Here is an 18504-nt window from a genome sequence, read left to right as displayed (position 1 = left end):
TTTGTTCCAGGTCAAGGAATGTTCAGAAACATGCAGGTTTTAAAACAAGTTCAACAACAGGTCCCCCTTTGAAGGCAAGCAGGAATTAACATTTCATAGCTGCTAGGTACTTGACTTTGGGCTCTGTGCATCACTTTTTCATGAGTCAGATCAGCGACAGATGAATTATATGCTTTCCAAAACTGTACAGTACACATGGCTCTATTTCTGTACACCATCGTACCAATACATAAATCGGCTGAAATTCTAAAGCTGCAACCTGTAACAAAGCACTTTGAAACGGAACATTTTGCTGCGGAGTAGAAAATAAAAAGAAAAGAAGAGTACAGCTACCCAGTGACACGACTAGATTGCGGTTATTGAGTAATTATATTCATTATAATGAGCGGCTGATTGGAAAAACAAAAAATCATAATAAACCAAATGACTAGAACAGTAGATAATTACAGGCTGCAGGAACATGACTCAGTTGATCAATCACCTCCAAAGCTCTGCCGCTGCTTATATGCACACTGTGCACCCACGCAGACAGCGGGAGCAACACACAAATGCAGACCAATCAGGACACATTACAAACATCATTCAGTGTGTATGCACTGAGCCAAGATAAACTATGTTAAACTATCCTCATTGCTAAAAAATAAATACATTTTTTTAAATGACTTATGTATGGAAATGTATACCAAAAACACTCTGAACATAAAATATATGAATTTTAGAAAACGCATAGCAAATGAAGACCAGCATAAGTGTTGTCTTAAAGGATTACTAAACCAGAGTTCGCAAATGCGTGCGGACAAAACCCCTGTTTTTAACACACACTGTTAGACGGGTTAATTTGGTTGTTCTGCAGGCTGGTCGGTAAGGAGGCCTAGTTTTTTCTTGGGCATTCCCCAGGTTTTGCTGTTACTAAACCCGAGAGCCTGAATTCACTATATCTGGTCTCCCATAGTACACAGAACTGCAAATATTTTAGTAAATATAAAACTGCTAAATACCTTTCATCATCAGCAGTATAAAGCAGTCTTATGACTTCTATCAGTGTCTGGCTGAGCACTGGTAAAAGCTTGTAGGGCGAGTTCTCATTCTACCTGAAATGTCCTGAGGATGCAGGACCCCTGGCCCTCTGTCTGAGCAGTGCCGATTGGCCCTGTGCCGCTCACATGCAAAAAATAAAATAAAAAAAAACTCTCTAGCAATGCACACCAAACTGAGCATGTGCCTCAGGGCTCTGTTCTTTCAAGAGATTGTTTGGGGACTGTGGAATAAGGGGAGGATCAGACAAGACGGAATCAAACAGCCTTTTAACCCCTTGGGTTCCACAGTGAGTATAACAGGCATGCTTTACTGCATATACAGACTGATTTGACTGTTGTGGGTTTAGTAACACTTTAACTGCTCATTATTTTGCCATCGCTGTAAACTCCTGCATGTCAGTTGTTTTTACAATTTGTACTTAAGGCTTTTGGCAAATTTAGTATAAACAAATTCTATAAAAATGTGTGTTCAAAAGGTCCATGCCTAAGGAGTACATTGATCATACTTCAAGTAGTCACAAGTTCCATTATGGAAACTATAATTGTTTTAGGTCAGCCTTATTTCAAATTAGATATAATAATAAAATATATTGCAAAAATTAAAAGGCAGGGGCTGCAGCATACATAAGATTTATTTACATGCCAATCAGACCAAAAAAGTTACAATTTGGAAAGAGAGAAAGAGAGAAAAGAGAACATTACTAGTATAATGCAATTGATGTATTAGTATGATGCTTGATCTTCAGAATAGCTCTCCTGAGGATCCCCCCAAGTAAGACACGCAATTGCCCTGTGTTGTCACGTGTAGGGGAGGGGCCATTTATATAGATACAAATTTTATTTATTTTTTATCACTGTGGACTTTTGATATTTACTTCAATATTTTTATATTTATATTTCTTTCTCTGTGCACTTGCTTGACAACAAGTATTTAAATTTACCGTATATACTTGAGTATAAGCCGATCCGAATATAAGCCGAGGCATCTAATTTTACCACAAAAAAAAACGGGGAAAAATCATTGACTCGAGTATAAACCTAGGGTGTCCCTCTGCATGTCTCACTGTGCCCATGACTAGACTTACGTTTAACATGGGAGTATATAGAAGGGGTGACAGGCTTTGAAAAATCGGTGCTCCCTGGCCGTAGGTCCCCCAGACAACAAACTTTGCACACTTGTACAGGAAGAGTGGGGCTATATGTGTGCCAAAACCAGGGGACCTACGGCTGGCCGGTACCGGGTCCCCAAAGTCCAGGAGATCAGGCGCAAAAAGGTGACTCGAGTATAAGGCGAGGGGGGCATTTTCAGGACCAAAAAATGTGTGGAAAAACTCGGCTTATACTTGAGTATATATTTTTTTACCATTTATATTTTTTTGGGAGGAATTCAAGTTGCTCCAACATTCACTCGCACATTGCTGACGGCAATTGTTTATATATTTTTTTCACCCGAGTGAGTGATATATCACATAGTGCTGCATTTGTTTATTTTTAATAGGCTAGAAAATAGACCATCTATGTGGCTCATGATGCTATACACCTTGAATGTTTAAAGCCATGGTTGTCTCTATGATCAAGCCCCACACGGATGAGAAGCATTAGGGGGTTCTTCTGTGGGTGGAGAACCAAGCTGAAGCCTATTCTCATCATCTTTGACCATTTTAACTTTTTAGTATTCTGCTCCTGCGTACAGTTGGGCGCCATTTTCTTGTAGTCCTAGCTGAGCCTGATGTGCCTTAAATCCTGATCAGCATACAGAGTCACCAGACACAGGGCTTACCTTCTGAAACATTAGAGCGGTACTGTTTTTTAGTTTAGCCTACACACACTGATTGAAATGCTGAATCGGCCAAATCTCGATCAGTGTATGGTGCGTTTAGGTTCCAAGTCAGCCTAGCCAGAGCTTATACAGGGCTAGAGACTCTCCCCAACAATGTGGCTGGCAGGATAAGGCACACGTCACTACACTGTGGAATAAGAAGAGACAGCACACACTCCATATTTTTGGAAGTATAAGGTATTTCTCTATGTTCCACAGCATAATTGTGGTAGAAGGGGCAGAAAAGGGAAGGTGGGTATCAGCAGTGGGGGACGTGCCATGTGGACTTTTTACTTTGCCCTTTATGTCAAACTTGAAGTGCTGGCTACTGTTTTGCTATTGAGTTTCACATACAATTATAAAATATCTCGGCAATGCTGAATATTTTTAGAAGAAAGGAGATCTTATTTTTATATTCTGACGCAAGTCACATAAAAGATAACATATTAACGTTTTATGCAGGGAAGCAAGCACAGTAATAAAGTGACACATGCTTGTTAAATCACCGGCGTATAGAGCATTACTGCAGATTTATAATGCAGAAGCTAAACAACGATGACAGATTAGAATTCTCGCTTTATCAAAAAGTCCTAGGAAAAATGTATTAATCAATCATTTTTTCACCAATGACTGAAATACTCCACTTCAAGTCTTCAATCACAACAAATTCCTACACAGCACAGAAGAGTTATGATAAACTCACTTTGGTGTGTGCCTTAAATATGAGCAATATTCTGCTATGCCTACTGATTAAACATAGCAAATTGTGATGCATTCTCAATAAAAAAGGTTTACCGAAAGCCATTTTTTATATGGATAGAGCAGGAAAGGTTAGTTTTTTTTTTGTTGAGGAGGACAATGTCACCAGTGAAGATCATGAAAGGACAAGCCTCCATCCCCAGCCAACCACTGATCACGTGAGTCGGTTCCTTGTATATTGTAGAGACCAATAAATTGGCGAGACTCTTATTATGGCAAGCAATCCCTGTTTTTTTTTTTTTACTTCTGTAGAGACTCTGGGGCAGATTCATCAAGAGATACGACGGTGGATCTCCTGATCCGCCGTCGTATCTCTGAGATCCGCCGTCGTATCTGTGAGAGCCGACGGTCGGATCTATGAGGCTGATTCATAGAATCAGATTCCTCATAGATCTCCCTTAGATCCGACTGGTGTAAGTGACTTACACCAGTCGAATCTTAGGCTGCAATCTACCGCCGGCCGCTAGGTGTCGTCGCTTTTTTTTACGCGTCGGATATGCAAATGAGTAGAACCGCCGATTCAAGTCCGTACGCCCGCCCTTTCTTTTTTTTAACGTCGTTTGCGTTCGGCTTTTTCCGGCGGATAGCTACCCCTGCTATATGAGGGGTAGCTAATGTTAAGTATGGCCGTCGTTCCCGCGCTGAGATTCAAATTTTTACGTCGTTTGCGTAAGTCGATCGGGAATACGGATGGCCGCAATTGACGTACCCGCCGCTAACAATGACGTCCTAGCGACGTCATTTGGAGCATGCGCACTGGGAAATTTCGCCGGCGGCGTATGCGCAGTTAAATCGACGCGGGAACGCGCCTGATTTAAATTATACATTCCCCCTAGCCGCGGAATTTGCATTCCGCCGGGGGAGTTACGATCCGACGATGCAATTTTTCGAGGTAAGTGCTTGATGAATACTGCACTAGCCTCGCTAAATTGCACCGGCGGATCGTAAAACACGTAGATCGAGCGGATCTAAAGATCCGCTGATCTACATGAATCTGGCTCTCTGACTGTACGAGTCAGGCTTAATGTACCGCCAACCAGGATTTTGGATTTTCGATATGCAATTATTGCCAGAGGCTATGGCAATAATCACTGTGTTCTCCTGGCAAGGACGGCTCTCTGCACAACATCCCCCAGCCCCATGGTTGCAGAAAAGAAAAAAAAAAAAAATCACACCATCCATGGTGCTGCATCCTTTGATTTGCTGAACCTTACATCTCTGGTGCCATTACTGGCCATAAATGTATTCTCATAGCCAGATTCATGTAGCTTTACGCCGGCGTATCAGTAGATACACCAACGTAACTCTGAATCTATGCCGTCCTAAATTTAACTGGACTAGTCAATGTTAAGTATGGCCGTCGTTCCCACGTCGAAGTTTGAAAATTTTACGTCGTTTGCGAAAGTTGTCCGTGAATGGGGCTGAACGTAATTTACGTTCACGTCGAAACCAATACGTCCTTGCAGGGTACATTGGAGCAATGCACATTGGGATATGTCCACGGACGGCGCATGTGCCGTTCGTAAAAAACGTCAATTACGTCGGCTCACCCCCCATTTACATAAAACACGCCCCCTCATCCTCATTTGAATTAGGCGCGCTTATGCCGGCCCCATTTAGGCTACGCCGCCGTAAGTTAGGAGGCAAGTGCTTTGTGAATACAGCACTTGCCTCTCTGACTTACGGCGGCGTAGCTTAAATACGATACGCTAAGCCGCCTGAAAGATGCGCCGCCGTACCTGAATCTGGCTAACAATCTACAGGGATGCAAAAATGCAGAAAGTTTTACTAGCACTGGGAGAAATCATAAGATTATCTCGAGAACTTTTAAATGCTAGATAAGAGAAGATGGTAAAAGGATTATATTTGCACCTAGCCATAGTGCCAATCAGTGCAGCATATCAGTGCTGCCTATCATTGTACATCAATGAAGAAGAAAAATTACTTTTTTTCCCTTTTCAGTTTGTTTTTCCACTTGTTTAGCAAAAAAACAAAAAACCCAGTGGCGATTAAATATCACCAAAAAACCCCCCCAAACTGTATAAAGGATAAAAATATAGGTACAGTGCTGCATGACCGCACAATTACCATGTAAATTTGCAACAGCACGGAAGGCTGAAAATTGGCTTAGTCTGGAAGGGGGTGAAAGTGCCCAGTAACCAAATGGTTAACTATAGGTCTGGCTTGCTGTAGTACCTATCTAGTTGTAACTGCAATACTAAACACTGCTCATATACTGTAAGTGTAGAGGAATTTGCCAATGCGTACAATGCCCCCCTTATAATGGCTGCTGAAGGTGGTGTGGGGGGGGGGGGGGGGGGCTCAATTTCAGGGACCTGGATGAGACACAAGCGGCTGTTGGGTGCCTCCAATTGCCAGGATCTACCCAACACTAACCCATCATATGTTCTCATCTACTAACAACTGAGAATAGGTGACAGTAAGCAAATCAAAACTACCAACAGTTAGATGCATCTATCCAGATTTTTGTGTTGATTTCTTACTTGTTCATTAAATGCGGATGTGCAGCTATATAATGAACGGAGGATGTGACATATTCAGGTGTCTGGGAGAAGCTGAAGCTACATGCAGATTTACTCATCCAGAGACAAAGCTCTGTGTAAACACATTAATCAAGAGTGTTATGTCAAGACAAAGATAAATGACACACACGGCTCTTTACTGTATCGGAACATCATGTTCGGCTCACTGAAGACATGTTCTTACTTCATAATGTATTAGACATATACATAGCTAAGCGTATACAGAACTGAATATTCAAACCTTCATTTATGTATTTGCTCCGTTATGCCTGCCCAAGGCAAGGAAAGCTACCCGTTTCTGGGTGCATTTCATATATCTTCTGTTCTTGTGGCACAGTAAAACTTGCCTGTAAAGGCAACAAAGCAGATTTGCCTGCAACATGTTGTATATAAAAAGGGGAAATTTACAACTGACAATGCATGCTTGTGCACCATTAATGGTTAGCCTTGCCTAAACCTGGTACTTAAAATAGAACTATAGGCAAAACTTGTTTTTTCATTTTGGATACAGTAGGGGAGGATTATAAACCCCATCAGTTTATATTTTTGCCATCTGTGTCCCATTGGGGAGATGTCCCTTTACTTCCTGTCCAATAACCACAACAGGAAGTGAGAGGAAATCCCTGCAAATTAACAGAATCCCTTGGGGACCCCCAGGTCACCAGAACTAGTGTCCTCATTGGAAGATTTCCCGTCCATTACTTTTCTGGGGACATCCCAAATTTTGGAATTTTATTTTACTTTCAATGATAATGGTAAACAGGACAGATGGAGAGGGTGAATCTCCTTAATGAGAGCACAAACAGCAATATAAAAACGGAAAGGAGTTCTAATCCAGCCTTTCAACAAGGGTGCCTTGAGGCTTCATCATGGGTGCCTTGGCAAAATGCCTAAAACTTTCCCAAAAACGTATCCAAGCCAGCAGGTGGGTCAAACCTGACTTTTAGTTACACAAAGCCACAGGTTTTTATTGTGCACCAACAACCAGTGGTGTCATCAGTGTTGATCGCCTGCACAGCATCCTTGTTTGCCCCTCCCCATTAGCTGAGTGATGGAGAGAAATTGAGGGAGAGGAGAAAAGTGTATTTGCTTTCTGAGAATAAATCACCTCTAACGTTGGGTGTCTACATGTGCCGATGCAGCCACATTACCGTATTTTCCGGCGTATAAGACGACTTTCTGGATGCAAAAACATGCATCCAAAGTCGGGGGTCGTCTTATACGCCGGGTACGGTCTCAGTACTCACTTTTTTTTTCCAGCGGTGACAGTCTCCCGTGCTGCGAGCGTGAATGATTTCAAAGCCGCGCCTTCTCTTCAGAGTGTTCTGTGATAGGAGGAACACAAATCTTCCCAGCAGCGCCTTTGTTCTGTGTTCCTCCTATCACAGATGCCTTCTCATCCTCGGACGAGATGAGAAGACGTCCGTGATAGTCGGAAAACAGAACAGAGGCTCTGCTGGGAAAATGTGTGTTCCGCCTATCACAGAACACTCTGAAGAGAAGGCGCGGCTTTCAAATCATTGATGCTCGCGCTCGCAGCATGGAGACTGTCACCGCTGGAAAAAAAAGTGAGTGTTTACGGTTATTGCACTGGGGGGCAAGTGATGGCACAGAGAGGGGCAAGTGATGGCACAGAGAGGGGCAAGTGATGGCACAATGAGAGGCAAGTGATGGCACAATGAGAGGCAAGTGATGACACAGTGAGAGGCAATTGAGGGGCAAGTGATGGCAATGTGGGGGCATGTAATGGCACAGTGAGATTTGAAAAAGCCTGTTTCTGTCAGCGGTTCTGGCTACCCCTCAGCTTCCAGAAAGACTAGTAAGAAGGGGGTAGTCTTATACAGTGAGTATATCCCAAAACCAAAATTTTTCCTGGAAAATTAGGGGGTCGTCTTATACGCCGGAAAATACGGTATTTAAAATGATTAGAACAGCTTTTTACATTTTAGAATGGGGTGCCTCAAGACTGTCCATAATTTTAAAAGGGCAACTTGACTGAAAAAAGGTTGAGAAACACTGGTGTAATCCCTCGCTACTCTATCCAAAACGCAAAAAAAAAAAAGTTTTAGTTGTACTTTAAGTTTTACATGGGCATCAGTGTAAAGATTTGAACGATGTCCTGGTGTATTAAAGTCCATTAAAACTTAGACGGTTAAAAACAACACAGTGCTTGAACTGTCCAACCTGTCCCTCTGGAAGCTGTAAAAAACCTGGCTGATCCTGCCTGGTTCTAGTCTCCCCCCTGTGAACTGACCACGGTATATCATGGCTGCTGAGCCCTGACACCATGGTCAGTTTACGTGCCTCTGTAATCCGCAGCTCTCCTCATCTCCCTGCCTGTCAGCTTGTGCGAGCTGTTCCGTGCACCCGCCGTTTGTAGTAAACTAAATTCACTGCCAGCCTCCATCTTTTAAGCAGCAACAATACACTGTATAAGGGTTCGTTAAATAACTTTTTTCATGTATCTTCAGGGCGGTCACATGACTCCCCTAAGGATTACAGCGGGAGGGAATTAGTGGCCAGCATGGTGGTCACGTGACCTCCCTAGCTGACGTCAGATGGAGGTCTAGGCCCCTCCTCCTGTTGCCCGTAGGTCAGAGTATTAGAGCAGCCGGGAGTCACGTGAACGGCCTGAAAATACATGAAAAAAGGTATTTAGAGGCTTAATTTTTAATCACTTTCCGCCCGGACTATAGCAGAATGACGGCCGGGCGGTGGTTCCATTATCCTGACTGAAGGTCATATGACATCTTTCAGGCTAACAGCCGGCATGCGTCCGTGGGGGCGTGCAGCGATGCGATCGATTGTGCGGTGTGTCAGTCTGACGGAGGCTCTTTACCACGTGATCAGCCATGTCCAATCATGGCTGATCACAGTGTAAATAGGAAAAGCCATGTATCGGCTTTTTCTCACTCACGTCTGACAGACACGAGTAGAGGAGAGCTAATCGGCTGCACTCCTGTCAGAGGGAGTCTGTACTGATTGATTATTACCAGGACCACCAGAGATTGCTACCACTGATGACCACCAGGTATGCCACCAAGGATGCCAATCTGTGCCCAAAATCAGTGCTAACCAGTGACCACAAATAGTACCAGTCAGTGCCCATCACTAATGCCTGCCAGTGCCTCCTTATCAGTGATGCCCATCAGTGGCATCTATCAGTGTCCATCAGTGCCACCCATCCGTGCCCACCCAGTGTCCATCAGTGTACATCCATGCCCACCCATCAGTACTCACCAGTGCAGCCTTTCAGTGACCATCAGTGAAACCTATCAGTGCTGCACATTAGTGCCCATCAGTGCCGCCTCATCAGTGCCAACCATCAGTGCCCATCAGTGAAGGAGAAAACGTATTTGAAATTGTTTAGAACAATGAAAAAAAAAAAAAAGAAAAAAAAAAAACTTTCATTTGTTTTTTATTTGTTGAGCAAAAAATAAAAACCCCAGCAGTGATCGAATACCACCAAAAGAAAGCTTTATTTGTGGGAACAAAATGATAAAAAATGTGTTTGGGTACAGTGTAGCATGACCGCGCAATTGTCATTCAAAATGTGACAGTGATGAAAGCTAAAAATTGTCCCTTTGCAGGAAAGGGGGAAAGTGTCTGGTATTGAAGTGGTTAACAAAACACTTACACAGTGCATTGTGACTATTTAAAAGAGAGGGGCTGGCAGTGAAACAAAGAAGTGCTGAAAAGTAGTGTACGGTTACAAACTTTTAAAAGTACAAATTTGTAGAAAAGTTCATCATGCCTACACGTTAACCTAAAAATCTACCCCTTAGCCTTGAATCCTCTCTAAAAAATTGCATCGCACTTTCTGATTCTGCCCAGACATTCCTGTTTTGTAGACAAGTGTATATCTGCAGTGTGAGATCCACTAAGGAACTGCTGCCTCTGACTACCAGTCTCGGGTGGTTTGGTGAGGATGATGGTGCTGGCATTTACTGCCAAACAAATTGGTTTGGCACAGCAGATGTTTTGAAACTACATTTCCCATGAAGCTAATGCACTCTGCAGTGTAGTTGAGCATCATGGGAAATGTAGTTCCAAAACATCTGGGGTGCCAAGGTTCACTATCACTGTCCTAGGGCAACAACTCTGATCCTACACAGACACACTATGGTGAGCAAGCACTGTCATCATAGGACAGAAAGTGTGTTGATGGCAGGATCAACAGGTGAAAAATAAGGGTAAGCAGCTTTATGGCAGACATACCAGAGCGGATGGAGGATATTCAGCAGGAAGTGCTTCCCCTCCAGGTATCATCTGTTATCTCTTTCCGGGATAAAGTAATTCAAACTAAATTATTAGGTCCTACTTTACCCCTTGTTTACTCTATAGACTAAAGAGACTACCCTCCGCAACATGTTACCGAAGGGGCATGGCTGATGGTACAGTTTTTCACTTAGGCTGCATTCGCACCTGGGCGATTTGCGGCGTTTTTTACCGCGATTTGCCGTGACAAAAGGCAGCGTTTTTCCCCGCGGTTTTGTACAGGTCATTGGCATCAATGTAAAACGCCCAAGCTGCCCGATTCGCACGTCAAAAAAGGGTCCGGGATTTGTTTGAAATTTAGGCGTTCTGCGTTGGAGATGTGAACCATCTACATAGAGAATAATGTTATTTTTCCCCTCTAGCGTCTTTGAGCGTCGCGCTTCAGGCGACAAAAACGCTCAGGTGTGAATGCGGCCTGAATGTGGGAATGCCTGCCGATTAGGAAATTCTGGTCAGGGGTCACGGCCCTTATCAGCTCCCTCACTCAGTTGCAATCCCCCGAGATGCCTGCTAGGATATATAGACGATGAAGATATATCCATCTAAGAATGTACAAACTTTTCTAAGAATTATCCTGTTTTATGCAAAGAAAACAATAACTATGCATTGGAAATCCCAATCCTCACCTACTAAAGCCTTCTGGCTCACTATAGTCAATCAAGCTATACCATAGTTCTCTGAAAATATTAGCCGACTTCTAGTAGTTATACTAGATCTTAGAAGGTAACAATGAAACTCCTCAATCACGTTGTACTCACAGACTGGATACCGTGCAACTATACCTCATTGCTGCTACATACGCATTTATGTTTTTGTCTGTTTGTAAACAATAAAAATTATACCTTTAACCACTTAAGGACCAGCCCCTGCACATATACGTCGGCAGAATGGCGCGGACAGGCATATCAACTTACCTGTACGTCCCCTTTAAAAGCCTGACTGTGTGGTCGCGAGCGAGCCGACATCCTCGTGAGTCGGACCGCGGGTAAGAAACACTATGCAGGGAACACTTAACCCCTTAGCGCCACCTAGTGGTTAAGCCCTTCACTGCTAGTGTCATTTTCACAGTAACCAGTGCATTTTTATAGCACTGATCGCTGTGAAAATGACAAATGGCCCCAAAAATGTGTCAAACGTGTCCAATGTGTCTGCCATAATGTCGCAGTCATGAAAAAAAAAATCACTGATTGCCGCCATTACTAGTAAAAAAAATTTTTTTTTAGAAAGATGTCATAAAACAATATTTTGTAAACGCTATAACTTTTGCGCAAACCAATGAAACGCTTATTGTGATTTTTGTATCAAAAATATGCAGAAGAATACGTATCAGCTTAAACCAAGGAAAAAAAAAACGTTTTTTTTTTAAATATATTTTTTGGGGATATTTATTATAGCAAAAAGTTAATATTGAATTTTTTTCACAATTGTCGCTCTATTTTTGTTTATAGCGCAAAAAAAAAAAAACCACAGAGGTGATCAAATACCACCAAAAGAAAGCTCTATTTGTGGGAAAGAAAGGACGTAAATTTTGCCACGTCGCACGACCGCGCAATTGTCAGTTTAAGGGACGCAGTGCCGAATCGCAAAAAGTGGCCTGGTCCTTTAGCTGCAAAATGGTCTGGGGCTTAAGTAGTTAAAAAAAAAAAAAAGAGAGAAAAGAAGCTTCATGGCTGCAATGTACTTCACTCCCGATGATTGATCACACAGAGCTGCAGCCCCGAACGACTTTTCAGTTTTATCAATGAACAATCGGCACTTCCAGACTGTCACACACAGCACTGGCTCAACATCACTTATTCATCTAAAAGTTGAAGATCACACAGTGCTGCGTGATCCATTGGCCGGTCCTGTGTATGTGTAAAAGCAGTCACTGATAGACACTCAGAGCCACATTGAGTGCTATATGCACTTGGTCCCTTGGGGAAATTAAAGTTTATTTCATGAGAGTTATGTTGTAAAGTCCCATTATGCAGAATAAAATAACACTACAGTTTCTATATTACCATTCTCTTTCATAGTTAAAAGTTTTTAAAACTTAAAAGTGGTATTAGGCTTGGTTCACACCTATGTGTTTAATGCTTCGTCACGGGCATGAAGTCACGTGACGTGACGATACGCGTCGGGATTGGAGCACCGGGCACAGACAGAGTCTGACGTTTTATTATACACTTGTATATGCTCAAATTATACACTTGTTTTACTGCTCAAATGTGAGTTTTAATTTTGTTTTTATTAAATTTATACGGAGTTATGCTATGGTCCCTCTTTCTTTCTTATGTCATTGCTACACACCGAGCCTTGCCATTGGACGTATAAGGATCTGAATATACCTCCACCTGCATAGCTGACACTCTGAGGGGGATACGAGTTTGGCACTCGTGGTTTGATGACTGCTGCTTTTTTGTTTCATGCGAGTGCATCATCTCAAGATTCACCTTTCTTTTGAGGTTCCCTCATAGTGTCACGCTATATGCACGCTCCATGTATTTTTTCTTTTTCCGTGACACATATTGACTGCTGAGAGCTGTCCCAGGAATTAGGAGAAGGTGTCCATCAGCCTCCATATCCAGTTTTGATCTGTGACTTTGCTTAGCTGTTTGGACAAACAGCCAGGAGATGAGCTGCTAGTGCACTCAGAGGTGCCATCACTGAAGATTCTATCTGGCACACTGCATCTTGGGTGGAGATGTTTCATCTAGGCACTGCTCTGTGGAGCATTACTGGACTACTATACCTGTTTCCTATGGATATGACTTTATCACATGTGTGTTTTTTTGCTACATACATACATACATACATACATACATTTTCTTATATTATATTTTTCTGCACAATTTTTATGCATTTTTGGGTTTTATGCACTTAACAGGATTTATAGTATGAGTCTTTATTGTTAACCATATATATATATATATATATATATATATATATATATATATATATATATATATAGGTGTTTGTTCACCGCACTTTTATATAGACCCATGTGTATTGTTCACAGTACCATTAGGATATTTTCTCTTCCTCACTGTTTAGTCCACTCACGGTCCCCCCTTTTTCTCCCCCCTTTCCTTCACCCCTTCCCCACAGCGCAGTTACCATTTCTTCATTTAATTATCACCCTTTCTGTTAGGATCAGATCCACAGGTACTGCTGCAGTCTCCCCCACTAGACAGCGCCAGAGTTCTCCATTTTCACTATATGGATTGGGCCCTTTGTGTTTGATGGATGCTTTTTCTTCTTTTGTCATGGTATGTATATTGAGGTTTTGGGTTATTATACAGAGACTATCAGCAAATATAAATGTCTTCCTCTCTCCCCCTACTATGAATTTTCTTTGTCAAAATCTAAGAATACTACGCATATATGATTTTTGTATCTTTATATGATTTGGAATGATGATCTCTAGATGTTTTTTGAATGCTATACATCAATTCAGAATGCTATTTATACATGAACTCAGTAGTGATTACAATACATCTTTTTAGTACCAATAGGATCTCCTAAAGAAGCCAAAAACGTCCGTGGATGTATCCCAGTGCGCATGCTCCCAATTACGCCGCAAATAGTCAATGCTTTCGACGTGAACGGAACTTACGTACAGCCCTATTCACGGACGACTTACGCAAACGACGTAAAATACGACGCTTTTCGTACGTTTTCGACGTCCATACCTAACATGACTTACCCCTGCTTTATGAGGGGTAACTTTACGCCGGAAATAGCCTTACGTAAACGACATAAAAAAATTTCGCCAGGCGTACGTACGTTTGTGAATCGGCGTATCTACCCAATTTGCATATTCCTCGCATAAATCTACGGAAGCGCCACCTAGCAGCCAGCGTAAATATGCAACTAAGATACGACGGCATAAGAGACTTACGTCAGTCGTATCTTAGCCAAATTTTGGCGTATCTTGCTTTCTGAATACAGAAAGAAGATACCCCGGCGCATGCTAGAATTTATGCGGCGTATCAATAGATACGCCAGCGTAACTTCTTTCTGAATCCGGGCCATAGCGTCTACAAAATAGAGGATAGATTTGGCTGCGATTTTTAGCGGGACTGCGACATTGCGGCAGACAAATCTGATCCCAAGTGACACTTTTTGGGGAACAATGACTCCAATAGAGTGATTAGTGCTAAAAAAAATGCACAGATCAATGTATAAATGACACTGGCAGGGAAGGGGTTTACACTAGGGGCGCTCAAAGCGTTAACTGTGTTCCCTGGGTGTGTTCTGTGGGGGGTGGGCTCCCTGGGACAACACAGAGATCGCTGTTCCTAATCACTAGAAACAGCTGATCTCAGTGTTGTCCACTGGACCCGCGCGCTCGTGCAACGGGCGTGCGCCCACAGTATCTTATGCACGAAACGACGTACAGGTACGGCGTTTCGTGCAGCCGGGCCGCACCTTTGTCGCAGTCACAGGAACAGTTTTATTATTTCTTTTTGAGATAAAGGTTTTACATAAATAAATAAATAAAAGCGGATCATTGTAAGCAATCCTATCTGAGTTAAATGGTTTGTCTCAATCCTCCAACTGCCACTTCTGCTGCACGGTTTTGCCTATTAAAGTTATAAAATAACAATAATACTAGCCGGAACCAGGTGAAAAATAAAAATATAAAGAAGGAAACTAATGCAGCCAGAACATCTAAAAATTGTCAATAATTAGCGGTTTCGGACTTGCACCGATACACCTTCAAAGCCAATGGAGCGCTCTGATCTACTTTGCTTTTTTTTTCAGCTCCTTGTGCTCCAGGCTCAAAAACCTGTTGAAACTAAGCTATATTCTAGGCTGGTGCACTGTTGTGCAGACAAACACTGAGCACCACTGTGAACTCGGGCATCCACCAAGGGAATTTATTAGGGTTATCCCGATACCACTTTTTTAGGACCGAGTACAAGTACTGATACTTTTTATCAAGTACTAGCCGATACCGATTACCAATACTTTTTTTAAATCTCATGTGACAGTGGCACATGTGTCAGTCGTTTTTTTTTTCTTTTTACAATTTCTTTTTTTACAATTTGTTTAATTATTTATTTATTTTTTTACAATGCTTTCTTTTGTTTTCTTTTTTTTTTGGGGGGTGGGGGGGGGAATGGACAGTGTCCGTGTGTTTTTTTTATAATTTTTTACAATTCATTTTTTTATTAATTTATTGCAATTCATTTATTATTTTTTTATCAGCCCTGTTGTGGGGCTTTGGTGAGATATCAGGGGTCTTAACAGACCTCTGACATCTCTCCTTTGAGACAGGGAAAGGGACTAGGGACACAGATTCCCCAGTCCATTTCTCAGCAGCCTCAGCTGCACTGAAAATGAATGGAGAGAAGACAGCGGCTCCTCTCCATTCATAAACTGAAACATTGTAAACACAGTTTACGATGTTTCAGCTACATGAATGGACGTAGTCAGTGTACATTTGGAAAAGGTAGGAGCCGGTAAATTCTCCGCTCTCCATCCTGACAGATCGAGGGGGTGGAGTAGGAGAACAGAGGGGGGATATGAAGCAGCACGGAGGGGGGGGGGGGACACGGAGTGAGACGGCAGCACGGAGTGAGACGGCAGCACGGAGGGGGACACGGAGTGAGACGGCAGCACGGAGGGGGACACGGAGTGAGACGGCAGCAGAATGGAGGGGGCTGGAGGAGGATACGAGGACAGTCAGCGGTGATCGGTGCTTGTAACTCCCCCACCGCACTGATCACCCTGACTGTCCAGGTATCGGGTGAAGCATCGGAGCATTTGCCTGAGTACTTGTACCGATACTAGTATCAGGACAACCCTAGCATTTATACAACCCTGAAACAGCTGATTAGCTTGGATACAAGCTGGGCAACCCCTAATAATCAATGTGTGGGTCTAACTGCAGGAGTTGCTGACTTACATTTGCTAATTATAGTGCATTTATATAAAACCCGCTTTTTTTGGATTCAGAACTGTTACCTCATCCTTCCTGCGTATAGATGTCTCATAGGTCTGCAGCAAGCCCTTGAGGTTGTCTATCTGGCTGCTCCAATGAGTAATGTGCTCAGCATGCTTTTCACTCTGTTGCTTCATCTCCAGTTTGTGATTCTCAATTATTGTAAGTTTCCATTTCCTTAACTCAGTCATCATATTTGTCTAAGAAATAAAAAAATGAGTAAATATATGCAGTATCTTATTACCATATATTCCTAGCTACACTATCCAAATCTGCCTCACATCACCACCACTACCAGTGATAAAACTGATGGTCTGTTGTAGTTAGCAAACCGATAACCTGCAGATCTAAAAAGGTATGTGCTAGTTAGAATAATAAAGCTGTAATCTTTGATATGCTAAGCTCACGCTGCATGGCCATCACGGGCAGAAAAAAGCCAAATAAGAGGGAGCCCAAGTTGGGGTGAGAGTGACAAAAAAAAAAAAAGTAAATCTTGTATAAAAAAACTGGTGCATTTGACCTTCATATTTTACAAAATTAGATACAGCTCAAAACCCCTTTTAAATACAACTAAGGCAAAAGATATTTTAGTTTTGGATAGAGTGGAGATGGGTTCAAACACCCACCAGGGAGAATCACCCTCTCTATTTGTCCGGTTTACGGTTATCACCAAAAGTGAAAAGAAAACCCCCACATTTTGGGTTGTCACCAGAACAAGAATAGAGGGAAACCTGCTCACTACTTTGCTCACTTTGAAGGGATTTCCTCTTACTTCCTGTTTTGACTATGGTAACAGGAAATGAAGGGAAATCTCTAATGGGGCAAAATCTGACAAGTGTTATACTCCTTCCTTACTTTATCCAAAGTGAAAATAATGTGTGCCTTTTGATTACAACAGCATATCATCTAATTTAGAAACCTGTTTCTGGGGTAAAATAGGTCAATGAGATATATATAATTTTTTTTTTTTTTTTTTTTTTTTAAAGGTATGAACAATTGGCTGTCAGGTTATAGTATATACAGCCTTATGCCCAGGATACACGATGAGTGATCGCCCGTTTTTTTGCATGCTAATCTCAGATCGAAGCTGAAGAGTTTACTAAAGTATATGTATTGATGGGGGAAATCGGATAATTTTAATTAATGTACTGTATAGGCTGCCTAAGGGTTGACATATATTTTAAATGATCTGCTACTGACGGCTTGGTGCCAGATACCACAGCATACTTTCAGGAGGTATGGTGGAGTCCATGTTTCGATGGGTCAGGGCTGTTTTGGTGGCAAAAGGGAGACCTACTGAATATTAAGTGGGTCATCATAAAATCGGTATATGTTCATTACTAGCCGATTTTTTGTTTTTCAGTGGGTGAAAAAAAAGACATACGAGGCAAATGTACGGGCTGGTATTTCCACCAAAAAAAAAAAAAATAATGTAGGTACCCCAATGATATGTTAAAATAGTAAAATTAACCAATGAATGGTGCAGAAAAAAGAAATAAAATGAAATCAGCAGAAATCTGTGTACCTTAAGATTACCACTCCATAGGTCAAGCAAATCTTCCACCTGTTGCATGTTTTCAGCAGAGACGGGGAGCTCTGTTACTCTGACCTGTTCCACATGTGACCTTGTAGAGGAAGAGGAGGACCCATGAAGAGACATTTCCTCAGAGTGAAGCGGAGAGAAGGCCTCCATGCCTGAATGAAATGGCGATCTCTGAAATACGATCTGATCTGTAATGAATAATAAAAATAAATCCAGCTAGTGTCCAGGTGGGGAGGAGTCTGAGCTTCATATAGCTAATAATGTTCCGTTTTTATAAATGTCGCTATCTGTGCACAGAAGTGCAAAGCGGTAATCAGCAACTCCTCGATTTGCTTTTGCAGTGGAGCATTAAAAACTTAGAATGAAGTAACTTAAAGTGGTTTTAAACCCCCCCCCCCAAAAAAAATATATATATATTGCAGCTTAGCAATCATTAGATGTGGTAGCTTCATTAGTTTCCAGTTTCACTGGCTACAGTAGGTGACCGAGATATTGTGTCAATCTCGCTCCCTTTCTCGGCGAGATTGACCACCTACGAGCCCCATGGAGACAAAGCCGTCATAGAAGCGACGGGAGATCCGACTTGGATACCC

The 18504-nt window shown here is 42.2% G+C and overlaps 1 protein-coding gene across 2 annotated transcripts in view; it reads right to left on the bottom strand.

Moving 5' to 3' along the window:
• The window catches only part of POC5 (POC5 centriolar protein), a 70425-nt gene that overhangs the window by 22356 nt on the left and 29565 nt on the right, over positions 1-18504 (bottom strand). For both annotated transcript variants that reach the window (XM_040341203.1, XM_040341212.1), the window contains exons 5-6: positions 17894-18099; positions 16392-16568 (exon numbers count right to left, since the gene is read on the bottom strand). In XM_040341203.1, the coding sequence (XP_040197137.1) occupies positions 16392-16568; positions 17894-18099 (383 nt within the window). The remainder of the gene's footprint in view (positions 1-16391; positions 16569-17893; positions 18100-18504) is intronic.

This window comes from Rana temporaria, chromosome 1, assembly GCF_905171775.1.
Source record: "Rana temporaria chromosome 1, aRanTem1.1, whole genome shotgun sequence".
Lineage (NCBI taxonomy): Eukaryota > Metazoa > Chordata > Amphibia > Anura > Ranidae > Rana > Rana temporaria.
This window is presented reverse-complemented; position numbering and strand designations above follow the sequence as displayed.